Raw genomic sequence first — 27,116 nt, forward strand, 5'->3', positions numbered from 1 at the left:
CACCCGCCTTGGCCTCCCAAAGTGCTGGGATTACAGCCGTGAGCCACTGCACCTGGACTTTTTTTTTTTTTTGAGACAGGGGCTCACTTTGTCACCCAGGCTGGAGTGCAGTGGCATGATCACAGCTCACTGTAATGTTGAACTCCTGGGCTCAAGTGATCCTCCCATCTCAGCCTTCCATGTAGCTGGGACCACAGGCGTGAACCGCTGCACTCAGCTCCTTTTTATATTTTCAAGTCTTATAAGAAGTTTTTTTGTGTACAGGTTGCTTTTACTCTGATTGTTGATAACAAATCTTTTGCCCAAACCAGAGTAAGTTACATCCATGCTAACCTAGAAAAAAAACGGCTTTGGTAAAAGCCTCTGATGTTTAAGTTTCATGAGGCATTGTGTGTTTAATCTTAATAAACATCATTAGTAAATATCTCTGTAATACAAAGGAAGAATCCTATAACTAAAACCTAGGAATGTATTTTTGTACAATACTAATTGTTTACATATTAGTCCATCTGTTTTGATTTTTCTACTTGGAAGCACGATTTCTATCTTTAATGTCTTCATTACTTAATGTTTTAATGCAGATGTATGTACTGAGGCACACATCCATGATCACTTATTGTGCTGCTTCAAGTGTTTTAGTGTGGCAGTTCTTTCTGGGAATCCTTCAGATGCTGTTAAAATTCATTGACCCTCATGTGTAAACAGGTTGGTTATTGTGTTGCTGTTTACATACAATTCTTACCTAATTTCTCTCTTCCTTCCTTGTAGAACTGTTTGCAGGAGCAAGAGACCTGTTCCACCTTTCCTTTTCACATCTCATACAGAATTTCTTTCTGCTTTTATTGCCTAGCACAGGGGTCAGCAAATCAGGTCGTATCTAACCCACTGCCAGTTTTTCTATGGTGCGTGAGGCAAGAATGGTTTTTATGGCATTAAATGGTTGAAACAAAAGTAAAAATTATATTTTGTGATGTGAAAATCTTTTGAAATTTAAATTTCGTGTCCATGAAAAAATAAGGTTTTATTGGGATACAGCCATGGTCTATTGCTGCTTTTTCTGCCATAAGGACTGAGTTGAGTAATTGCAAAAGAAATCGTATCACTTACAAAGCTTAAACTATTTACTGAGCAGCCCTTTACAGATAAATTTTGCTGACTCCTGGCCTAGCTGATTGTTTGCACATGGTGCCATCCCTTCTTTTCCTTTTTCCTGTACTCCAAAATCCTCTTAGCTGGTTTTTCAGAGATGTCAGCCTTCTTTTACTTTGAATTTATTTAATGATTCCATAAACCAAGGCATGGATCTCTCAATTGAGTTAGAGGTATCTGATCAAGCCTGGAACATTCAGTTCCCAGTACTAACTATTCTGTATCCTATTTTTACATACCAAAAATATTATTGCCAATTATAAGATGAAAACATTTGCAGTTATTTTTATTTATTTAGCCTCGCTCTTTAGTTTCAAATGCTTAGTGAGTTAAGCTGTATTAATCTGCTGTTGTGAAACTTATGTTATCTGTCATTACAAGGGAGAACTAGACCTGTTTCAGTAGCCAGAAATCACTTTTCGTTTGATTTTTTTTAAAACAGAAAAGCCACTTCAGATTTCTCTCACAGCTAAAAGTGAGGGTTGTATAGGGTAAGAACAATCATTGTGCTTCAGCTATAAGACACTTCAACCTCTTTGGAATTTTTTGTAAGTGCTGCCACCTCTGTTTCATTGGAATTGATTAGTACCTTGGTAGGGTGATCATATGCTCTCTTAATTTAAGATACTTCTAAGAGCAAGAGGGGCACTAATTCCTTGAGACCCCAGGACTATAGGCATAAACTGGGCCTGTCCTGACAGAATCAGGATTATAAGGTACCTCTAACTTTAGGAAGTGGCAAGTTTCTGCTGCTTTTTTTTTTTTATTTTTTATTTTTTTGAGATGGAGTCTCGCTCTGTCACCAGGCTGGAGTGCAGTGGCTCGATCTTGGCTCACTGCAACCTCAGCCTCCCAGGTTCAAATGATTCTCCTGTCTTAGCCTCCCGAGTAGCTGGGACTACAGATGCCCGCTACCACACCCAGGTGATTTTTGTATTTTTAGTAGAGATGGGGTTTTGCCAGGTTGTTCAGGATGGTCTCAATCTCTTGACCTTGTGATCTGCCCGCCTTAGCCTCCCAAAGTGCTGAGATTACAGGGATGAGTCACTGTTCCCGGCCTTTCTGCTCTGTTTTAACATGCCACCTCTGAATTATTTGTCCCAATCAGAAGGCAGAGGAAATAGTGAACTTAGCCTAAATAAGAATCTATCAAACTTAGTTTCTTTCTGAATGTAAATACAAAGTGGCATCTCTGTTTCAGTCACTAGTTTTTTTCTTTCATAATTTAGAAACACATATGTCCATTTATTTGGTCATAATAGAGCCATAGTATATTAAACTTCTATTCAAACATGTAGGTTTTGTTTGTGTTTTTTTTTTGAGACAGAGTCTCGCTTTGTCGCCCAGGACAGAGTGCAGTAGTGCAATCTTGGCTGAGTGCAACCTCCACCTCCTGGTTCAAACGATTCTCCTGTCTCAGCCTCCTGAGTAGCTGGGATTACAGGTGCCCCGCCACTACGCCTGGGTAATTTTTTTTACTTTTAGTAGAGATGGGGTTTCACCATGTTGGCCAGGCTGGTCTCCAACTCCTGATACACCAGCCTTGGCCTTCCAAAGTGCTGGGATTACAAGGTGTGAGCCACCGCACCCAGCCCAAACATGTAGGTTAAAGGTTTTATATTTACTTACTTTAGATACTGACCACATACAACATATTATTCAAGAGTCATGTAGAAAAATGAGGTCCAAAAGAAACTTTATTTACATAGAGATAATAAAGATTTCAATAACAAATGCTGAATAATTAAGCTGTAGGCTGAGCAGAAGTCCACGATTCACCAATTCTGTTTTATGGAAGTAGTATACAACTATATTTGGTATTTTCCCTCAGTTTTCTGGTATTCATGAAACTTGAAAAGATTCAGAACACTTTAAAGGTAACTGGTTGAACAGCAATAGAAATGAGATGATGTACTTAGAAGTCAGTCTCTCACAAAAAAGACGTTATATCCAAGTTCTGTTAAAGCCCCAGCCAGCAAGGCCCATAAAGGAATGAAGACATAGGACAGATTCATGGTAGTAAACTGTTCCAGTTTAGCACAGAGTGCGAGGCAGAAGGCTAATTTAAGTAACATTGCAATGAGGTACCAGGCTTTTTTTTTAATATTGTGTGATCCATGTCGAGGGTCAAAGCCAGACTTACACCGCCCAGCCATTTTCACAATCAGCATGACAAGAAGGATAGTATCAAATATCCAGACTGGAATAAATATGAGGAACCAGTTCCAAGGTGCTTTCTCATCCAGTTTCAACACCAACATGATCAAGAAGAGTAACGTGAAAAGCCAGGTGAGCAGTACTCTCTGAGCCAAGGACATTCTCATTTAAACAGTTTAAAGAGGCTGTTGCAGGATCGAAAAAAAGGAAATATACCCTAAGAGAAGGAGAAAAAGTCAAGATTGTTTTGATACCAGAAAAAATAAATCACTTCCATTCCTAGTGAACAAAGCTGGCTCTTTCCCAACTGACTTCCTAATTGTGAAAACATTCTAACATTCTACCACTCTTCCTTTCAAATCCTATAAAACTTACAGTGATTGTTGACATTATATCCACTATTCCCTACAGCCCATGACAAAGTACAATTTTTAGCAAATCCCCAGTATGAGCTCTATTCAGAATGTCAGGTGATTCCTTTTCAGTGCTATCACTGGAGTCCAGGCACTTATGACTTTATTCCTGCACTGCAAAGATGCTCTTAATCTTCCTCTACATTTGCAAATCTGTAATTTTTCATTCAATTTCAAGGGGTACAAAGAAAAAAACATTCAAAGTAGTGAAAAGGGTAGAGGTGATATCAAGCTGAGAAGAGAGTTTTAAGAGGAGGGAATGGGAAGAGTGTGTGGCTCATGCCAGTAATCCCAGTACTTTGGGAAGCCAAGGTGGGCATATCACTTGAGCCCAGGAGCTACAGAGGAGCCAGGTCAACAGAGTGAAACCCTGTCTCTACAAAAAATAAAAAACTGGCCAGGCGTGGTGGTAGTCACAGCTACTGAGAGGCTGAAGTGGGAGGATTGCTTAAGTCCAGGAGGTCGAAGCTACAATGAGAGAGCCATGAGATCATGCCACTACACTCCAGCCTGGGCAGCAGAGTGAGATCCTGTCTCCATCAATCAATCCATCAATAAAAAGAGGGAATGGTTAATAAAAATCACAAGGATATCAAGTAGAATTAAGATTTTAGTAGCTGGGCACAGTGGCTCACGCCTGTAGTACCAACACTTTGGGAATCCAAGGCAGGTGCATCTCTTGAGCCCAGGAGTTCAAGACCAGTCTGGGCAACATGGCAAAACCCCATCTCCACTAAAAATACAAAAAGTTAGTCAGGCACGGTAGCACATGCCTGTATTTCCAGCTACTTGCGACGCTGAAGTGGGAGAATCACTTGCACCCGGAAAGTTGTGGCTGCAGTGAGCTGTGTTGCACACTGCACTCCAACCTGGGTGATGGAGTGAGACACCCCCAGCCGTCTCAAAAAAGGAAAACAAAAAGATTGTAAAGAGGTTGTTGGGCTAAATAATATAAAAGTCATTGATAACACTGGATTTTCACATAATTTGGAACTTACATTCTTAAATTCTCACTTATTTTCTCATAAAAATTCTTACATTTCCTGATTTAACATATATATTTTCTTTTAACAATACTCTCACTGGTTTGTGGTATAGATTTTTTTTTTTTTTTTTTGAGATGGGATTTCACTCTTGTTGCCCAGGCTGCAGTGCAATGGCAAAATCTCAGCTCACTGCAACCTCTGCTTCCCGGGTTCAAGCGATTCTCCTGTCTCAGCCTCCTGAGTAGCTGGGATTACAGGAGCCCACCACTAAGCCCAGCTAATTTTTGGCATTTTTTAGTAGAAACAGGGTTTCACCAAGTTGGCCAGGCTGGTCTCGAACTCCTGACCTAAGGTGACCCACCCACCTCGGCCTCCCAAAGTGTCCGCCTCTTTTCTAGAATATTTTCAGTTTTTTTCCTCTAAGGTTCCATTCAGGTATAGAATATTTTCTATTTTGCGCTAATGCTAAATTTGCTGATTCTTAAAAACTTGGGATTTTGATTGTGAATGCATAAAACTTAGAGATAGCATTTATTATATTTAATCTTCACATATAGATTTATGACATGTTCCTCGCTTATTCAAGTTTATTATACTAATCTTTATGACTATTTGGAAAAAGGATAAGTAGAATGGGAAATCAGAAGCCAGAGACTGAATGCAGTTGGTTAAGGAGTAAACAGAAGATCCAGAAATGGAAACAGTGGAGAACATTTTATTCCTTTGAGTCATGTGGAGAAGAGAAAATGAAAGGTGAGGTATATGAAACTGAAAGAAGAAATTTTCAGGAAAGGAAGAATTTAATTACGACTATAAACAGAGAAATAAGGCAATGGGGAATGACACTGAATATGAGAGAGGACACTGGACAGAAAGAGAAAAAGATCAGAAGGTGCTAGGGATAGGAACAAAAGCATGCAAGGTAGAAGGAAAGATGCAGGAAGGAAGGGTGAAGAAGGAAAAGGTGAAGAAATTGGCTAAATGAGCCAAATGCCCTAGATTAGTGTGCTCAATTAACTATATTTTAGAACCAATCTTGATGTACTGTGCAACATCTATACTACTTTAAATGGTGGCTATTCTTGTGCAAGAGAACACATCTGTTTTATTTCAACAATTAAGTATCAGTCTCCTAACTCACCTCTTTCCCCTTATATCCATCTAGTGGCAGTTAAACTTATTTACTTAATTGGCAGAGGCTTCATACTGCAGTACTTTTTGCTCCTAAGGAGTAATTTTTCTGTGTTGGTTTCCTGTCCTGGCCAAAGGCTGCCATATAGTGGGATGTGTGGCTGAATTTGGAAGCAGGGTTGGAGGAGTCTGTGTTAATAACCATGGATGGATTTCATCCTGTAAACTGCACAATCCCCATCTCCAATCAATCTGGCCGTTTCTATGAACCTCTAAAAAAAAGGTTTACTTTTCCATCTGCCATCGGATAAGACAAGCTTCATTCTTTTCCTTATGATTGGCTGCACTCACCATGGTTTTAGGGCTGGAGGTGAAAGGATGCAAGTAACAATCTTATCGTTCCTGTAAGATGTATAATGTGGGATGCCAGAAAATTATGTTATGTTCTTGCACGAAAATACCCTCAATGGGGAAGCACTGCTGATACTTAAATGACGACTGAAGGATTGTATGCTTGCATACTGAACTACGACGACGACATACGACCCCAATTTTACATTTACGTCTTCATCAATTTAGGCAGTAGTTATGTTTCCGGCTATTCTCTTCACGTGAGAGGTGGAAGTGCGTACTCCAAAAATGTGCTCAACTAAAATGTTTCCCATTTAAGGTGGTTATTTCTGGCATTAGGAAGACAGTTACGTATTTGTCAATGATTCTTAATTCATTTTTAAAACCTTCGGAGTTACCCCCGTGTGGAAATATATAGAGCCCTACCGACATTGCCTGCGTCTGAGTATCAGCCCCCATTTCCCTTCTCTCGCCACTGCCAGTACTCTACCAAGTGAGCCTGCCTGATCCCAAAGGTAATTTTGCTTCATGAGCCCAAAAATTATTCCTAGTGAGTCAACTTCGAAAAGCCCGTGCTGCAACAGCCTCGGCCAAAGGAACAGCGTTCTGCTTACAACTTCGCTGATCTGGGGGCCTACTTGCCTCTGGAACTTCAGGACGTTCCTAAACTATCCTTGCCCTTCTGCAAACACCGATGGTCGGCTCACGGCGCCCCACCCAGACGTCCCCCGTTTATGGGCTGTGGGCCCAGCACACGTTGAAGTTTAACACGGTTCCTGCTGGATGGTCACAGAAGCCCTGGAACCAAGAAGGTGTGTGCGCGTTTGGGGCTGGCTGTGTGATGGATTGGGGGTCGGCCGCACAGCCCACGGAGGAATCCGGAGGCCAGCTCAGGTGCACCGTGCGGGCTAGGGCAGAGCCTTGGACTCACCTGGCAACGCTGCCGGCGGGACAGCGGGGACGGGCGCGAAGATCAGGAAATTCGCCAGTGTGGATCCTTGTCCTTTTCCGCACTTTTCCCCCCATTAAATCCAGAACCCGTCACATGATAATTACGAAAAAAATTTCAGTTCCGCCTCCCCAACCCACCGCGGTAGAGGATCTCACCGTTCTACCTCAGGGCCGCGCCCACATCCGGGGCTGGTTCTCACCGCCCCTGAGTCTACTCTATAGGTAGAGAGGACGCCAATCTGGATTCAGAGGCCCCTTTTCTCGCTTCAATTGGACCATTTGTCCGCCAGTGCAAACCAACCGACCTTTCCTTACATTCAGATTCGACAGAAAGGCGGCAATAAAAGAAGCCATTGGTCCCGCCTCTCCACTGTCACGGGTTAGGAGGGAAGTCAGTCCAAGCTCAGCCTGGAGTTTCCGTGCTCCCATTGGGCCTACAGATGTTAATGAGACCAAGCCTGCGCTCAGCTCCGCCCCCTCGGGGTGCCCCACCCCTTCTCCAGTCCTCCCCGCCCGCGCGCAGTGACTGCAGGCACCGGCGCAAAATCCTGCGGGAGAGGGGGTGGGGCAACGCTTTGGAGGCAGCGCGCCCGCCGTGAGCCTCGTTGTAGCTCCTCGGGCTCTGGTGGCGGCGGCGCTAGCTTCGGTGTCTCCCGCGCACACCTCAGCCGCCTCCTAGCGGCGCGGCGCCTGCTCCTACGGTAAGAGCGGCATCACCTCCGCGCTCGGGTGGGCCGTGTGGAGGTCATCGAGTTCTGACAGAATCTCGAGGCTGGATCAGGACGAGGGAGGAGAGCGGTTGTCAGGATGGAGGTGGGGGCTCCCGGGCCAACGCGTCGCCGCCTGCGGCGGGTGACTTTCCAAGCAGTCTCAGTAGCTGAGGGGCCAGGGTCCGCCACGGCCCCCTCCCCTCATTCGGCCGTTGGCGAAGGCTCAGCCGCCTTCTTCCCGAGCCCGCGCGGTCTTCAAACCTTAATGGTGACGGGCCGAAGCCCAGCACCGCCGCCCGCCCCTCCGGCCCCGCTCCCAGGCCCCTGTCCTTTGCTTCCTTTCCTTGGCGCTGTGCTGAGGGGTCGTCGGGTCCTGGAAGAGCGTTCAGGGGTCTCGGGTGGCGAGCCCGGCGGGCGGGGAGAGGTCGGCTAGCGGCCGGAGGAGCGGGCTCGGGAGGGGGCGGTGGCTCGCGCGCTGGAGGAGGTGGAAGGAGGGTCGCTGCCCTGCCCCCTCTGAGCAGGCGGCGGTCGAGTTTTCTGCTCCCAACATTACCGAGCGGGTACTGAGATACTAGGCACCGGCCTTAAGGGATATTTCCCGTCTGGAAACAATGCCCTGCTCCGTCAGCATGCTACATCTTTTCTTATTTTTATCTGCCCAATGTTGACAGCCGGCGTTCTGGTATTGTCCTTCGAGTTATGGCTTTCTAACTCAGCACCTCCTTGTGTAACTTTAGGGATTATTCTGTCACTATCAGTCACCCTTTTTATTTTTAGCCTGGCAAAAACAAGGAACTGCTTTATACTAACCTGGGAAGTACAGGATCTGGAACAATTTATTAATCTCAGTGTGTATTTTACGTGCCAAGTAATTTGAAATTCATGGTGAATATTATTTTGTAGTTTTCAGTTGCTTTCTTTGTTAATAGTATATCGTGCTTACGTTTAGACTAATTTTTAGGTGTGATACTTTGATTTTACAGCTTTTGGTTAGCTTTTGCCATTTTTAAACGTTTGTATCTTTTTTTTTCCTCCAAGACATTGGCTAGAGACTTACTATGTGATCTTGTTTTCAGGTATTTTTGTAAAGTTTGTTTTCTTTCAAACTGGGCCTTTTTCACCATATTTTTAATATTGGAAGGGGAATTCTGAGAATTTGGAAACTGTACACTTTAGCCTAAAGGGCCATAAACTAGCATAACAATTTGAAATCCTAATTTGGATATGGTGTATGGACTGCAAATTTTAAGAGAAGGAAATGGATATGCTTTATCGGTTGTAGTGGCTCAACCTCCATAACCTGGAGGAGAGGAATCTGGAGGTCTGGGGAGAATGAGCCGTGTCTGGGACCAGACGCACAGTGGTTCCAGGAATTTTTTTTTTGCTCCAGAAATAGCCTGCCTCCCACACAGATTAGCTGTCTGAATGCGTCTGATAGTTTTAAGTTAGGTGTTAATGAGGTAGAGAGTTTTCGTGTTCTAATTTTGACCACTTTCTGGTACAGCATGAAAATGTGGTCAGTAAACAAGTATGGTATACAGTGGGGGCACTCTTGCATAGTCAAGCCTCCAAGAGTAGACTTTTTTTGAGCCCAAACTGGCACTGGACAGTTGGTCCTAAAAATAATGGCTCGCCCAATTTGTAAAGCATGAACCTTTTTGGCGGTCCATTTAATGCAAAATTGGAAGGAATTTGTAATGAAAAAAACATCACTACACTGAAGAGAATTTAGGGTGGCATGTGGATAAAATGAGAATCAAAATAGTTGGACTACTTGTATATTATCTTATTTAACCTTTTAGTCCTGTGAGATGGGTACTGATTACCGTCATTTTATAGATAAGCAAATCAAGACTTAGTTTAACTCATATGTTCGAGATTTCTTCTCGAGTCAGTAGAGAATGAGTCAGTAGAGGTGGGGTTCACACCTAAGCAGTCTGATTTCAAAGCCTGCATTCCAAGCCCTTATACTGTATTGTCACAGTATAATTGGCTTCTTGGAGACTTTATAGTAGGATACTACTGAGTGGAAAATAATGCTGCAAAACCATAAATTGAATCCACTGTTGTACACAATAATACTTTGAGATGTAGGCACTGTTGGATGTTGCTGAAGGTAAAGGGATGGAGTCACCTTCTCTGTATTTGAGGAGCATCCATTTGGTGGGAGAGATGGATATTTGAACAAATGATGATAATACGATACAGTGTATACAGATTGAGCATCTGTAAACTGAAAATCTGAAATGCTCCAAAATCTGAAACTTTTTGAGTACCAAGATGATGCTACAAGACACTTGACCTCATGTGATAGATTACAGTCAAAATACAGTCAAGCCGGGTGTGGTGGCTCACGCCTGTAATCCCAACACTTTGGGAGGCCGTCCCTGGTGGATCACGAGGTCAGGAGTTCAAGACCAGCCTGATCAATATGGTGATACCCTGTCTCTACTAAAAATACAAAAAAAAAAAAAAGAAAAAAAGAAAAAAACCCAAAAAACAAAAAAAATTAGCTGGGCATGGTGGCATGCACCTGTAAGTCCTACCTACTTGGAAGCCTGAGGCAGGAGAATTGCTTGAACCTGGGAGATTGAGGCTACAGTGAGCCGAGATCACACCACTGCACTCCAGCCTGGCTGACAGAGTGAGACTCCATCTCAAAAAAAAAGAAAAGAAAAAGAAACAGTAAATAATTTTAAGAGAGAACTGGTTGAGTTTGAGGGGAGCTACCATTGAAGCCTGAAAGGTCCGGAGGTGGTGTTCATAGATGGGGAAAGAGGGCATTCTATGCAGAACAGGAAGAGGCGAAGTCTCATAACAGAAATATGGATTGTTGAGGGAATGGTTATTGTAACTTTATATAAAATATATGTGTGAAGACCAGCTTTAAATGATAATGGTATATAAATGTGGTTGGGCAAAGTGAGTACCACCCAGTTTTGATGATCAGAAATTGCATACTTAGATACTAAAATTATAGAAGAACCTCAACAGTTTGTCCATTATTCCATGTTTATTTATCATTTACCTTCACTACTTATTTTCCCAGTGCAAATTAAGACTCAAGGAAGAAACCCAAAGTGACTGTTGCCATCCCTTAACCCCTTTACCTGGTCTGTAGCCACATGGAGTCATTATTGCAAACTTCCATTTGCATTTATTTTGACTGTCTTTTCTTAACTCCTACTTGATACATGATAGTGGAATCAAACATTTTTATTTTGAGACAGGGTCTTATTCTGTCTTCCAGCTGTAACCTTGAACTCGCAGGCTCAGGTTGCCTCAACCTCCTGAGTAGCTAGACCTGCAGGCATGTGCCACTGTGTCCAGCTAATTTTTAATTTTTATTTTTTTGTAGATACAGGGTTTTGCTAAGTTGGCCAGGCTAGAGACCTCAAGTAATTTTCCCACCCTGACCTCCCAAAGTCTTAGGATTACAGATGTGAACCACCATGCCTGGCCCCAGTGTGTTTTAAATTGGGATTGCCCTTGAAAATCTGAGAAAGTCGCATGCTTTTGTCTTCTCAGATTAATGCAGAACCATAAATACTCAGGTTAAATTTACAAATCTGAAACATCGCTTGATGACCAGAATCATATGATTAAGTAGAAAATATTAAGTGACATTTAGGAAAGCTGCATTTTTAGTCCACCTTGTTAGTCTTATGCAAATTGCTAACGTGACACTAAAGATAGAAATAAATGTTCAGGTGAGAAAACCTGACTGCTCCCTAGAACAGGTAGTTTTAGAGCACTAGGAATGAAAATATGCTGGATCTCATTCTAGGTAGTGAACAGGAACTGGGGCAGGAAATAGCCGTGGCTGAACCACTACCTGATAGTAATCATAACATGATTAAATTTGACATTTAATGAGAGGAAGTAAAGGGTAAAAAAGTGCACAGTATGCAGCTTTCCAGTTGCAAAAATAGTACAAGAAAGGAGCTGTTAAAAGTATATCTACAGAAATTTTAAAGACGTATAGTCACTCATATTTGTTGCATGAATAAAAGTACTTTAGGAAGACCTGTATAGGATCTGTTACAGATAGCAGAAAATTTATAAAAATTAGGTGGCATAAGTTTTGGTGGTCTATAGACCTAGGTTCAAGTCCCAATTCTACCATCCACTGATTGTGTGACATTGGACTCATTATGTAATTTTTTGAGGTTCAGTTTTATTTGTTCATTAAATGGTGTTACCTACTTTGTGAGATTTTAAGAATTAAATGAAATAATGTATGTAAAGCACTTGACATACTCTTAGTTTCTGAGACTAGCTAAAAAAGTGATTGTTGCAGTTATTTGACTAAGCTGAATAGGTGTGTGTGTGCACACGCACACGAGTGTTGTAAAATAACTTTTCCCAGATAGAATAAGAGAAGCCAGAAAATGGCGAACAAGCAAATAAAACCTTAAAAGGAGGCAATAGAATTCAACAGGCAGAGTTGAATGAAGAATCATTTCAGCCACACAAAAGAAGGGAAAATATCGGGAGAGAGCTTCACATGATCAACTTTTTTTTTCTGAAGAAAGTGTATTAAACTCATTAAATCAGGTGGAGTGCATAAATAAGGTTTTGCTATTCTAAATGACAATGAAAAAAATCAGTGAAGTAGGTTTTCAGTGAATGAAGTGTATAGGGAAAGGGACTTTTTTTCTCAAATCTCTTAACTGCTTTCTTTTTTATTTCTAAAATTCTTTGACAGAGAAAAGCTATTAATTGTATAGTCATGGGAATGCTTGTTCTATCTTGGGAGATAGAACAAGCTGATTTGACTGCACGGATTTCCTGTATGTGTCTTTTGGGTGTTGGAATGCATTAATGTATCATTTGTTGAAAAACAAACATATCTTCTTGTTCCCAAATCTTTACTTTTGTAGTCTCTGTCTTAATGAGTGAATGAGGTTTTTTTTTTTTTTTTTTTTTGTTGTTGAGACCAAGTTTTGCCCTTGTCGCCCAGGCTGGAGTACAATGGTGTGATCTAGGCTCACTACAACCTCCATCTCCCAGGTTCAAGTGATTCTCCTGCCCCCCAGCTAATTTTTGTATTTTTAATAGAGACACGGTTTCACCATGTTGGCCAGACTGGTCTTTTTTTTTTTTTGAGACGGAGTTTCGCTCTTGTTACCCAGGCTGGAGTGCAATGGCACGATCTTGGCTCACCACAACCTCCGCCTCCTGGGTTCAGGCAATTCTCCTGCCTCAGCCTCCTGAGTAGCTGGGACTACAGGCACGCGCCACCATGCCCAGCTGATTTTTTGTATTTTAAGTAGAGACGGGGTTTCACCATGTTGACCAGGATGGTCTCGATCTCTTGACCTCGTGATCCACCCGCCTCAGCCTCCCAAAGTGCTGGGATTACAGGCGTGAGCCACCACACCCAGTCTTAATGAGGGTTCTTTTAGTGTCCAAGCCAAGAGTTATGTGGTTCCTCTCCATATCTTTTATTACCAGTCAATCACTACATCTGTTCCTTCTGTCTGCTAATCATCTGTCTTTCAATCATGCCTTGTCCCAACACCAGCAATTAAGGAAAAACAAAACAAAACCACCATTGGCACTGACTTAGTTCAGACCCTCATTATTGTCACCAAATTATTTATCATTTACTTCCTCTTAATTTAGCCTTACACTAATCATTTCCTCACACAGTTTCCTTCAGAATAATTTTGCTGAAATACTAACATAATCATATCAAAATTATATCCTTAGTGTCTGCATTTGATAATAAAGATTTGATCCTTCCATATATCTTAAAACTTCAGACAATACCAAGTAACTTGCATATGTAGGCTTGGTGTTTTCTTTGTGGGAAGAATTTTAACTATAAATTCAGTTTCTTTAGTAGACAAAGGCTTAGTTTATAACTTCTTGAGTTAGCATTGATAGTTTGTATTTTCCAAGGAATCTGTTCATTTAATCTAAAGTTATTAAATTCATTGGCATAAAATTATTCATGACATTCCCTTATTAATCTTTTTACTGTCTATAAGACATATAGTGTTGTTCTCTCATTCAGACTCTGATGTATTTTCTTTTTTCTTTCCTATTCTCCTGGCTAGAGATTTATTGATCTGTTTTATCAGTCCTCTCAAAGAACCAGTTTTTAGTTTTCTGTATTGATTTTCTATTTTCAGTTTCACTGGTTTCTATTCATCTTTATTATTTTTGTTTTCACTGTTTATTTTGCATTTTATTTGCTCTCGATTTGCTGGAATCAAGTTGGAAGCCTAGCTCATAATTTGAAACATTTATTCTTCTCTGAAATGAGTGTTTAATTCTATAAAATTCTCTCCTAATTAGTGTTTTGACTGTATCTTACAAATTTTAATATGTTGTTTTCATTTTCATTCAAGTTTAGAATCCTTGATAAATTCCTTTGTGAATTCTTTGACTCCACTGGTTATTTAGAAATATGTAGATGAGTTTCCAAATACTTGCTGATTTTTCAGGTATTTTTTAGTTACTTATTTCTAACTTGATTTCACTTTAGAAATCAAGCCTGGTCAAAGAACATACAGTGTATGTTTTGAATCATTTAAAATTTATTTAGGCTTGTTTTATGGCCCAAAATATGGTCTACCTTAGCCATTGATGTATTCACACTTGAAAAGAATGTTGGGTGGAGTGATTTGTAATTGTCAATCAAAGCTGGGTGCTGTGGCTCATGCCTGTAATCCCAGCACTTTGGGAGGCCAGGGAGGCAGATCATTTGATGTCAGGAGTTCGAGACCAGCATGGCCAATGTGTTGAAATCTCATTTCTACTAAAAATACAGAAAATTAGCCAAGTGTGGTGGTACATGCCTGTAGTTCTAGCTCTTCAGGAGCCTGGGGCAGAAGAATCCCTTGGTCTGGGAGGTGGAGGTTGCAGTGAGCTGAGATCGTACCACTGCACTCCAGCCTGGGTGACAGAGGGAGACTCAGTCTCAAAAAAAAGAAAAAAAGTCAATCAAGTCAAGTTGGTTGATATAATTGTTCATGTCTTCTATATATCCTTGTTAATTTTGTCTACTTGTTATCAATTTTTGGAAGAATGGTATTGAATCTCTATAAATGTGGACTTGCTGGTTTCTCCTTGCAATTCTGTAAGTTTTTGCATCATATATTTTTAAGTTCTATTGCTGAGTGCATGCATATTTATGATTGTTATGATAGCTTGGTGAATTGGATTCCCTTATCATTTGAAATGGACCTCTTTAATCCTGGTAATATATTGTGCTCCAAAATCTACTTTGTATAGCTGTTCAAGCTTTCTTTTTATTAGTGTTAACATGATGTTTTTTCTCATCTTTTTACTTCCTACCTTTTTTTTTTTTTTTTTTTTTGAGATGGAGATTCCCTCTTGTTGCCCCGGCTGGAGTGCAATGGCCCAATCTTGGCTCACCGCAACCTCTGCCTCCCCGCAACCTCTGCCTCCCAGGTTCAAGTGATTCTCCTATCTCAGCCTCAAGAGTATCTGGGATTACAGGCACCTGCCACCAGGCCTGGCTAATTTTTGTATATTTAGTAGAAACGGGGTTTCACCATATTGACCAGGTTGGTCTTGAACTCCTGACCTCAGGTGATCCATCTGCCTCGGCCTCCCAAAGTATTGGGATTACAGGTGTGAGCCACTGCTCCTGCCCCCTACTTTCTACCTTTTTATGTTTATATTTAAGTGAGTTTTTGACAGATACACATAAAAATAGGTCTTGCTTTTGAGTCTTGGGTCTTGCTTTTTAAAATCCAATTTCCTAATCTCTGCCTTTTAATTTAGATGTTTTTTTTTTTGAGATGGCGTTTTGCTCTTGTTGCCCAAGCTGGAGCGCAATGGCACAGTCTCAGTTCACTGCAACCTCCGCCTCCCGGGTTCAAGTGATTCTCCTCCCTCAGCCTCCTGAGTAGCTGGGACAACAGGCATACGCCACCACACACAGCTAGTTTTTTCTATTTTTAGTAGAGATGGGGTTTCTCCATATTGGTCAGGCTGGTCTTGAACTCTCGACCTCAGGTGATCTGACTGCTTAGGCCTCCCAAAGTGCTGGGATTAGAGGTGTGAGCCACTGCGCCTGGCCCAGACCATTTACATTTAATGTGATTATTGATATTATTGGGTTTAAGTCTTTCATCTTGCTATTTGTTTTTTGTCTCATCTGTTCCTTTTTTCTTCTTTGGATTCTTTGAGTATTTTTGTGACTTCATTTTATATGCTTTTTTGACTTGTCTATAGCTCTTTTTTCTTGTAGTTTTTGTTTGTAGCAGCTAGTATACATCATTATCACAGTCTCCTTTGGAGTAAAAAAACTACTTCATATATTTTATGAAAACCTTTTAATACTATACTGTTTCCACTTTCTGAAACTTTGTGCTGTTCTTTGTGCTGCATATTATAAATCCCAAACTATATTGTTCATCTTTTAGTCAGTTCTCTTTTTTTAAAGAGATTTTAAGATACTTAAATATGTGTATATATATATATACACACACACACAAACATATACATTATATATATAAAATTTTTTAAACACTCTTAGATTTGCTCCTTTTAAGGTTGAATAATATTCTTTAATATGTGTATACTACTTTTTGTTCATCCATTGATGGATATTTGGGCTGCTTCCACCTCTTGCCTATTGTGAATAGTGCTGCTATGAATGAGTGCGAATATCTCGTTGAGACTCTGCATTCAGTTCTTTTGGATATATACAAAGAAATGTGATTGCTGAATCATATGGTAGTTCTATATTTAATCTTTTTGTACCATTTTACAGTTGCATCAACAATACACAAGGGTTCCAATTTTTCCACATCTTTTAATATTTATTTTCTGTTTTTTGTTTTCGTACTAGCCATCCTAATAGATGTAAGGTGACATATTATTGTGGTTTTGATTTATACTTTTCTGATAATTAGTGATGTTGAGCATCTTTTTTGTATGCTTGTTGGCCATTTGTAGATCATCTTTGGGCAAATGTCCATTCAAGTCCTTGCCCCATTTTTAAATTAGGTTATTTGATTTTTTGTTATTGAGTTGTAGGAGTCATCTATATATTCTGGATATCAACCCCTTATGAGATTTATGATTTGCAAATATTTTCTCCCATTCTACATGGGAGTAAATATATGCCTTTTGTGTCTTTTGATGCACAAAATGTTTTAAGTTTGATGTAGTTCCGTTTGTCTATTTTGGCTTTTGTTGCCTATACTTTCGGTGTTACAGACAAGAAATTGCCAGGTCATATGTTATGAAACATTCCCCTGTGTTTTCTTCTAGGAGTTTTTTAGTTTTATTTCTTATGTTTAGGTTTTTAATCCATTTTGAGTTAATTTCTGTAGAGGGTATAAAATAAAGGTCCACCTTCATTCTTTTTGTTGTATCCTATTTTCCAAGCACCATTTGTGGAAGAGATTGTTGTTTTCCTGTTGAGTGGTCTTGGTACCCTTGTTGAAGATTATTTGACCACATACATGAGAGTTTATTTCTAGAGTCTTTATTACATTTGTTAACTTATCTTTATACCAATATCACACTGTTGTGATTACTGCTTTAAAATATGTTTTGGAATCAGGAGGTGTGAGTCCTCCAAATTTGTTGTTCTTTTTCAAAATTGTTTCGGCTACTTGGGGTCCTTTAAGATTCAATATATATTTTAGTAGGGGTTTTACTAGTTCTGCCAAAAATGCTCTTGGGATTTTGATAGGGATTGCATTGAAGCTGTAGATTGCTTTGGGTAGTATGGAAATTTTAACAATATTAAATCTTTCAATTCATGAACATGGAATTTCTTTTTATTTATTTGAGTCTCTAATTTCTTTTAGCAATGTTTTAAATAATAGATGTTTTAATATCCTTGTTTACAAGTCCTATTCTCTTTATCATTTGTGGGTCTGATTCTGTCTCCTCATTATGAATTATATTTTCCTGTTTCTTTATATGCTTGACAATTTTTGTTTGAATACCAGACATTTTATGTTTTACATTGTTTCAAGCTGTAATTGATCTTCCTGCTCCTTTTTGGTGGTTCTTTCCCTTGCTTCAGGTAGTTTTTCCTACACTGTATATATCAATCAATAGTCAACTGAAGACTTAAGGGGAATCTTCTACAGAGCTACAGAACTATTCTTTGTGCAGCTTTCTCCTCTTTGGGTACTTTGGGAATTCTAGCTGCTTTGGTGTCTCTGAATACTCAAATCTGGCTTCTCAATGTAGGGATACTTCTGGGCTCTGCACTGCATCCTGGAAACTGCGACAGCACACTTGGACAATCATAGGGCTCACTTTTTTTTCCCACCCTTTTGGGGATATGCTGTCAGTTTCCCAGTATCTGAAAATGTTTCACTTTTTTTTTCTGATATTTTAGTTTTTAAATGGAGAGGAATACTCTGGTCCTGGTCCTTGTTACTCCCATAATGTCTAGAAGTGGGGACTTCTGTATATTGAGTTTTGAAGTAATAGTTTAAATGGAAAATATAAAAAGTACCATTTTTATTTTTGTTATTTTTAAATACCAGCTTTGTATTTAGGGTGCATAAACATTGCATAGCCAGAACCACAGTAGACTATAGGTTTGATTGGCTGAATGTGTTTAGGTTCATCTTTGTCAGCATTCCTGTTTCTCTTAAAAGAAATGTAGGCATGTGTGATGAGTTAAAAGGTGAGCAACGAATTGCATTTTCTTATGGAAACCCAGTTCTTTTTTTTTTTTTTTTTGAGATGGCGTTTCACTCTGTTGCCCAGGCTGGAGTACAGTGGCATCATCTTGGCTCACCACAGCCTCTGCCTCCTGGGTTCAAGCAGTTCTCCTGCCTCCCAAGTAGCTGGGATTACAAGTGCTGCCAACATGTCTGGCTAATTTTTGTATTTTTAGTAGAGATGAGATTTCACCATGTTGGCCAGGCTCGTCACAAACTCCTGACTCAAAGTCCTGGGATTATAGACGAGAGCCACCATGCCTGGCCATAAACCCAGTTCTTATTAACAACAAAACTTTGTGTATGTGTGTGTACAAAATATGTCTGTATAATTTCTAAGGAAGATTATTAGATTAATGAAGTGTTTATTTTCTTAAGGGTATAATTCAGTTTTTATCATTGGAAAATATTTGCAACATTGACTGAAAATACTACTATAATCATATATTGAATGGTAATTTAACTTAACCTTGGACATAGTAGATATGAAGGACTGTTGAAGATCTTTGTGGGTGAAATGGACTTAAGATGGGCTTAACTTATCTCTTCATTGATTATAGGCAACTAGAATGGCCTTTAGCTTTACTTCTGATGGAAGTAGATTATATGAATTGGTAAAACTGAGGCACTGGGCTAGTTTTCTTATTCCCACCCTATATTTCTTTTTTTTTTTTTTTCCCATTTATTTATTTTATTGCATTTTAGGTTTTGGGGTACATGTGAAGAACATGCAAAATTGTTGCATAGGAACACACGTGGCAGTGTGATTTGCTGCCTTCTTCCCCATCACCTACAACTGACATTTCTCCCCTTGCTATCTCTCCCCAGCTTCCCACCCCCCACCCTCCCTCCCCTATTTCCCCCCAACTGACCCCAGTGTGTAGTGCTCCCCTCCCTGTGTCCATGTGTTCTCATTGTTCAACACCCGCCTATGAGTGAGAACATGCGGTGTTTGATCTTCTGCTCTTCTGTCAGTTTGCTGAGAATGATGGTTTCCAGGTTCATCCATGTCCCTACAAAGGACCCAAACTCATCGTTTTTGATGGCTGCATAATATTCCATGGTGTATATGTGCCACATTTTCCCTATCCAGTCTATTGTCGATGGGCATTTGGGTTGGTTCCAGGTCTTTGCTATTGTAAACAGTGCTGCAGTGAACATTCGTGTGCACGTGTCCTTATAGTAGAACGATTTGTAATCCTTTGGATATATACCCAGTAATGGGATTGCTGGGTCAACCCACCCTATATTTCTTTTCCATTGCAACCACACTAAATGAAATCATTAGAGGAATGTTGTATGTGTATTAAATCAATAGTTGGCATGTAGAAAATTAACATGAGAAAGGAGGTATTTTAAAATTGAATTAAAGCTTATCAGTTATGTTCATTTTATTTTGACAGTTCAGATTTTTTAAAATGTGCAATAATAAAAAACTTTGTATACCCTTCACCCAGCTACCCGTATATTAACATTTCACTACATTTGCTTCATCGTTTTCTTTGTCTTGATATATATATATATAGGTACATATGTATTACTTTTTTCCTAATTTGAGTCATGACACTCCTTTACCGCTACTGACTTTTTATTTCCTAAATATAAGATTGTTCTCTACATAAAGACAGTATAATGATCAGAATCAGGAAATTGACATTTATAATACTGTTTTCTAATCTGCCCACCTTGGCTTCCCAAAGTGCTGGATTACAGGCATGAGCCACCATGCACAGCCGAATGACTTTCACTTTAAGATTGGTTGATTTTTACTCTTGATTAGATTTGGGCTGTATACTTCATTTTTATTTTTGTATTTTTATTTTTGAGACGGAGTCTCACTCTGTCACCAGGCTGGAGTGCCACTCTGTCACCAGGCTGGAGTGCAGTAGCGCAATCTTGGCTCACTACAACCCCCGCCTCCTGGGTTCAAGTGATTCTCCTGCCTCAGCTTCCTGAGCAGCTGGGACTACAGGTGCATGCCACCGGGCCCAGCTAATTTTTGTAGTTTTAGTAGTGATGAGGTTTTATCATGTTGGCCAGGATGGCCTCAATCTCTTGACCTCATGATCTGCTCACCTTGGCCTCTCAAAGTGCTGGGATTACAGGTGTAAGCCACTGTGCATAGCCTATTTTTATTTATTTTTGAGATGGAGCTTTGCTCTTGTCGCCCAGGCTGGAGTGCAGTGGTGTGATCTCGGCTCACTGCAACCTTTGCCTCCTGGGTTCAAGTGATGCTCCAGCCTCAGCGTCCCCAGTTGCTGGGACCAGGCGCCCACCACCATGCCCAGCTAATTTTGTGTTTTTAGTAGAGACAGAGTTTCACCACGTTAGCCAGGCTGGTCTCAAACTCCTGACTTCAGGTGATCCACCCATCTCAGCCTCCCAAAGTGCTGAGATTACAGGCATGAGCCACTGCACCGGCCCTGGGTGATGTACTTTAGGCTGGAATACCACAGACATGATGTTGTGTACTTTTCAGTGTATTGTATGAGGAAACAAATACTGTAATTTCTCCTATTACTGGTGATGATAACTTTTATAATTTAGTTAAGGAGATATCTGCCAGGTTTCTCCAAGGTAAAGTCACTACTTTATTCTCTGTAATTAATAAGTACCTGTGGCTACTTTAAAATTATGTTAATATCCTTCTACTCTCAAACTTACCCATTATTTTTAACATCTATTGATGATTCTTGTGTGACTCAGCTATTATCAAGATGGGTGCCAAATGGTGATTTTTCTAATTCTGTAATTTATTTTTATTTATTAGCTGACTTCTGTGATAAAGAAAAACTTCTACCTCTTTATTCATTTATTTATTCATATTAGTATGAACTCACGGATTCTTGTTTTATCCTTTTGCCAATATCTCTGTGATTCTTTGAGCATTTTTTTACTTTCTGATCCAACAAGATATTCCACAGTCATCTGGTACTATCTCTGTACCAGCCCTAGAATAAGACATTTCTTTCAGGAGTGTTGGGTTTTTTTTTTACTATGAAGTGGTATTTAGAGATGTAGGTGTTAGGTTTGCTTGTTGCTACTGAGGAATCATTGTTTCTAGGCCATCTGAGTGTACATAGTTAAGTATATGTGTATACAGATGAGTGTACATGTGCATGGGTGTGTGTAATACACCTTTATTTTCAGAAAATAATAACTAGTGTCATGGCTGCTAAAAATAAAAAAGTGAATATAGGCTTAGGTTACATGACCAAGTGATCATATCCTTATTACAAGAAATTATAGCTACAGTGTTTTGCATTCTTCAAATACATTATTTTGTTCACTAACTGGATTCCAAGAATTACTTTGATCTTATCTGGTGAGGAAAAGAACTTAGATGGCAAGGGGCCTGGAAATCATGTTATACGAAGAACAAGTGAAGGAGTTGAGAACATTTAGTCTGGAAAAAAATTAATGACAACATATACTTATTAAGTTGTTTGAGGCAGAAGAAATGGCACACATTTCATCTGTGTTCACTTAGAGTATATAATTAATATAGATGAATGTATTTTAAGAGAGATATAAATTTATCTCCGCATAAGGAAAATTTTGAGGCAAGTTTCCTCTAATGGAGTAAAATGATTTGAATACCTCAAACTCAATTGTTATCTCTAACCAGCAAAAGCTTGCTTATTTTTACATGATTTATGCTGTAAGAAGTTAGAACTACTTGAGAGATGTCTAAGTATGCTATAGTTAGTGACTTAGTCAATAGTATGTTTCACCAGATGTATCATGAGGAAAGGATTCTGTTATAAATAAATGTAAGAAATAATGTGTACATAATCTTCTATTGGATATTTATAATGCAGAGTAACATGTTAAAGGCTCTGAGAAGTCCTCAAGTAAGGAAACTGTGACTTTTTCTAATCTAATGGATATAGGAACAGGTTAGGTTACAGGCATAATCTAACAGTAGTCATCTTTAGATGCATGGTATTTATTTATTTATTTATTTTTAACCTTTAGGGTTAAAAGGATAAAAACATTTTATCCTTTAAGTTACAAACAATCCAGTTACACTCTTTTATACGTAGTATTTATATCAAGATATTTGATGTGATCACCAAGGGACTGCATGAAGATAGAGAGGTGTAAAAACTGAGCTCAGGGAGAAGAGGAGAACCAGCAAAGAAACTGAGAAGGAGTTAGAAAACAGGAACAAACTGAAGAAAGTGGTTTCCCAGAAACTAAATGAATAAAGTGTTCCAGGAGAAGAAAACATAATCAGCGTGCTTTACACTACCAGTATGTCGAATAAGATGAGCAACTCAGACCTGACCATTACATTAAGCAACTGGAAGTCATTGGTGTCCTTAGAAAGAGCTTTCATGGGAGGGTTGGGGGTAAAAGCATGATTGGATTGAAGAGAGGAGATGGAGAAGTGGGAGTAGATAGCAATGTTTTACTCTGTGAAAGGGAGAAAAGAAATGGTATGGTATTTTTGAGCACCTTCTATGTCATATTGCTGAAAAGATTTAAGCAACAATGAAACGTATGAGCTATACATAGCTCATGATTCTGGCTTAATAGTTGCAGTATGTTTATTAAGTACTTTTCTCTGTGATGTGGATTTGAATAGACTACAAATTGAAATATTGGTTTCCTGACTTTTAGAAAATTTCTTCAGATTAAAAGAATGTTAGGGATAGTGACTGTTAAATTGTATTGCATTCTCCAGTTTCTAGGTAGTTTAGGCCAGTAGTTAGCTTAGTAGTTTTATCAATCATGAATTGATGATCTGGACATGTTAATAATATTGTTACATAAAATAGTAAGATTTGGTGTCCAGTCATATGTTCGTCATTTTTAAAATGACCTTGTATCAAGAATAGCATTTAAAGCCACGTATCCTAATTTTAAATTGGTCCCTGTAACCACAGGAGGAGAAAACTCAGGAAACACAATTCAGTCCTCATTTCTACTTCATTAACTTTCCATCTACCTTCTTGGAGCTAATTGCAAGCCCACTCTGTACGTCCAATTACAACAAATTCTCATTGTTCACAGCTGTGTTAATAAAAGGTCACTGCAAACTGAATTGGCCAATAGTGAACCATTGCTGTTAGAGGAAATACAGAGTTGAGTTCCTGTGAGCCACTGTTCATGACATATTTATCAGCTGATCAGTACATAACCTTGTGTCATATGTGTTTCTGTTTAAAGACACCTTATTTAATTTTATTGTTAATTTTGTTAATAGTGAACTCACAACCAACAGCACTAAACTCCTGTCTGAATGAAATTTACCTAACATAGTATTTTCTCTGTGAGACAATTAAATCCTTCTTGCATTTAGGAGCACTAGACTGCACTTCAGCACCATACGTGGGGGGTATTTTTAAACAACAAAATGTAGGCCGGGTGATCACTTTGGGAGGCTCACTTTGGGTGGATCACTAGAGGTTAGGAGTTCAAGACCAGCCTGGCCAACATGGTGAAACCTCATCTGTACCAAAAATACAAAAAAAAATTAGCCAGATGTGATGGCATGCGCCTGTAATCCCAGCTGCTCATGGGGCTGAGACAAGAGAATTTCTTGAATGTGGTAGGTGGAGGATGCAGTGAGCCAATATCATGACACTGCACTCCAGCCTGGGCAACCGAGCTAGACTCCATCTCAAAAATAAACTAAAACAACAAAATTCCAACAAAAAGAAAAAAAATGCAAAAAACATGATACTACACCACAAAAAGGACACTTCTTTGTAGTATGATAGCTGTCTTATTTAAGAAGATGGTGTTACCTTGTTCAACCTAGCTGGGAAAATACATGCTGGGAACCTCAAATTTTTCTCTCCTTTGTGCATGTCTGCAAATGACTGCAAAAGCACCAGGAGTGTTGATTTTAGCAAGCATGGAAAATTGGCAGATATGCAATCTATGAAAGTGGCTGACCAGTAGGTTAAATGGAAATTTTGGAATGCATTGCATAATTTCATCCTGTTTATAATGGTAAGAATTCCATTTTACTGAAGCTATAACTATTTGGAAATTGAAATTTTAAACTCTTTTCAATTTGTAGTTTTTATCAAAGTTCTACAGATAGATGTTTTCAGAGATAGTTATACAAAATTTAGGCAATAACAGCCCTAGAGCTCCTTTTCCATACTTTCTCTTTCCCAGGGACAAATAGGTTCAGCTCTTTCAATTGATATTTTATTTACCATTCATGGAGACACGTGTTTGACTTCCAGACATCTGCAGTGTCATAGAAAAACAGTCACTCATTGGCATGGTGTGAGAAAGTAGATCTATTATTTTAACATCTTTCAACTAGACTGCCTGAAAATGAGACTAACTTTAATCCCATTTCCAGGGGATGCCTGAACCATGAATCCCTGACACTTTTTGATGTTATTGCATAAATTGGGTTAATATTCTCCTTTTTCTACTATTGCTGTCTGCTTCCTCAGATCTACTAGGTCAGTTACAAGTCACATATCTTCTTTCAAGCTTAATTTTTGTTGTTTCCTCCCCCCCTTCTCTCTGTTCTTGTGTATGTATGCCTTTGCTGTTATTTCAGTTAGATACTGTAAGGGAGTAAAGTAAGATGCCTGTGTTTATTCTGCTTGTTTTTTTTTTCTCGTGGAAATTTGGTTGTTGTTTTTAATATATTGGAATCACTTTTTTTTCCTTTGAGACAGAGTCTTGCTGTGTCTCCGAGGTTGAAGTGCAATGGTGCAATCTTGGCTGACTGCAACCTCTGCCTACTAGGAGGTTCAAGTGATTCTCGTGTCTCAGCCTCTCGAGTAGCTGGGATTGCAGGTGTGCACCACCATGACTGGCTAATTTTTGTATTTTTAGTAGAGATGGGGTTTCACCATGTTGGCCAGGTTGGTCTTGAGTTCCAGACCTCAAGCGATCTGCCCGCCTCGGTCTCCCAAAGTGCTGGGATTACAGGAGTGAGCCATGATGCCTGACGTGAAATAACTTTTAATAGTTTACCTGGTTGTAGTACATGGGTCCAGAATAGATGGAGGTTTCATTTTGTTCAATTCAGTTATATTATTTTAAAAACCTACTTTTATTAATTGGCACATAATGTACATATTTGAGGGGTACGTAATGTAATGATGTTTCAATACATGTTATGTATATAATTAGATCAGGGTAATTAGCATATATGTTATTTCAAACATAATTTCTTGTATCTATTTGCAACTATATATTATTTTTAACTATAGTTATCCAACAGTGGTATATAGAACACTAGAAATTATTCTTCCTATCTAGCTGTTATTTTGTAACCTTTCACAAATCTCTTGCTATCCCTCCCTTCATTATGCTCTTCCCAGTCTCTAGTATCCTCTATTCTACTTTTTGCTTCTGTGAGATCAGCTTTTTAGCTTCTACATATGAGTAAGAACATGCAGGGCTTAACTTTCTGTTCCTGGCTTTTTCACTTAACATAGTGTCCTCCAGTTCCATCCATGTTGCTGGGAATGACAGGATTTGATTCTTTTTATGGCAGAACAGTATCCTATTGTCTGTAGACACCATTTTCTTTACCCATTCCTCTGTTGTTGGGCATTTAGGTTGATTTCATATCTTGACTATTTTGAATAGTGCTGCAGTAAACTTGAGGTGCAGATGTTTCTTCAATATACTGATTTCCTTTCCTTTGGATAAAATTCCCAGTGGTGGGATTGCTGGATCATATGTTAGTTCTATTAGTAGTTTTTGAGGAATCTCCATGCTCTTCTCCATAGTAGCTGTACTAGTTTACATTCCTACCAAGTGTTTCTTTTTCTCCTCATCCTTTCTAGCATTTATCATTTTCTTTTCTTTTTTATAGTAGCCATCTTAAGTGGGTGAGATGGTATCTCATTATGCTGTTGATTTGATTTGCATTTCCTTGATGATTAGTGTATTAGTTTGTTCTCACGCTGCTAATAAAGACATACAGGAGCCTGGTAATTTTTAAAGGAAAGAGGTTTAATTGGCTCACAGTTGAGCATGGCTGGGGAGGCATCAGGAAACTTACAATCATGAGGGAAGAGGAAGCAAATACGTCCTTCTTCACATGGCAGCAGGAGAGAGAAAAAGAGAACCAAGCAAAAGGGGAAGCCCCTTATAAAACCATCAGATCTCGTGAGAACGTACTGTCACGATCATAGCATGAGGGAAACAATCCCCAATCATTCAGTTACCTCCCACCAGGTCCCTCCCATGACACATGGGAATTATGGAAACTACAATTTAGGATGATATTTGGGTGGGAAACCATATCAATTAGTGATATTGGGCATTTTAAAATATACTTATTGGTCACATTGGTCTTCTTTTGAGAAAAGTCTTTAGATTTTTTGCCCATTTTTAAATGGGATTGTTTGTTTTTTGATGTTAAAAAGTTTGAGTTCCTTGTTTATTCTGCCTATTAATTTCCTCTCCCATGAATAGTTTGCAAATATTTTCTGTTAGTCTATAGGTTATCTTTTTATTCTGTTGATTGTTCCCTTTGCTGTGTAAAAGCTTTTTATTTTTATAAAAATAAGTTTATTTTTGCTTTTGTTGCCTATGTTTTTCAGGACTTATTCATAAAATCTTTTCCCAGAACAACGCTCTGAAACATTTCTCTTA

At 39.3% G+C, this 27,116-nt stretch overlaps 2 protein-coding genes and 1 long non-coding RNA gene across 10 annotated transcripts in view; 1 reads left to right on the forward strand and 2 right to left on the reverse strand.

Moving 5' to 3' along the window:
- The window catches only part of LOC116550392, a 42,019-nt gene extending 34,723 nt beyond the window's left edge, over positions 1–7,296 (reverse strand). Inside the window, exon 1 of the long non-coding RNA XR_004268377.1 lies at positions 7,119–7,296. This is a non-coding gene — a long non-coding RNA (uncharacterized LOC116550392). The remainder of the gene's footprint in view (positions 1–7,118) is intronic.
- On the reverse strand, positions 2,829–7,569 carry TMEM60 (transmembrane protein 60). 2 transcript variants are annotated; one of them, XM_032276427.1, is made up of 2 exons: positions 7,303–7,569; positions 2,829–3,523 (listed from the first exon to the last, which is right to left on the reverse strand). In XM_032276427.1, exon 2 carries the CDS (start codon positions 3,471–3,473, stop codon positions 3,072–3,074), a length of 402 nt encoding a protein of 133 aa, XP_032132318.1. In that variant the 5' UTR covers positions 3,474–3,523; positions 7,303–7,569; the 3' UTR covers positions 2,829–3,071. The 2 variants fall into 2 exon arrangements, with proteins under 2 accessions (XP_032132318.1, XP_032132319.1); XM_032276428.1 differs by lacking the exon at positions 7,303–7,569 and adding an exon at positions 5,847–7,064.
- Positions 7,570–7,646: 77 nt separating this feature from the next.
- Positions 7,647–27,116, forward strand: part of PHTF2 (putative homeodomain transcription factor 2) — a 171,416-nt gene continuing 151,946 nt past the window's right edge. For 3 of the 7 annotated variants that reach the window (XM_032276420.1, XM_032276425.1, XM_032276426.1), the window contains exon 1: positions 7,647–7,839. The gene's annotated coding sequence lies outside the window, so the exon portion shown is untranslated. The other 4 variants (XM_032276419.1, XM_032276424.1, XM_032276423.1 and 1 more) reach the window with 3 other exon arrangements.

This window comes from Sapajus apella, unplaced genomic scaffold (assembly GCF_009761245.1).
Source record: "Sapajus apella isolate SASKATOON/1434 unplaced genomic scaffold, GSC_monkey_1.0 scaffold7, whole genome shotgun sequence".
Lineage (NCBI taxonomy): Eukaryota > Metazoa > Chordata > Mammalia > Primates > Cebidae > Sapajus > Sapajus apella.

Excerpts from the sequence above, each read along its gene's own strand:
- TMEM60 (XM_032276427.1), bottom strand. The coding sequence starts at position 3,473 with ATGAGAATGTCCTTGGCTCAGAGAGTACTGCTCACCTGGCTTTTCACG.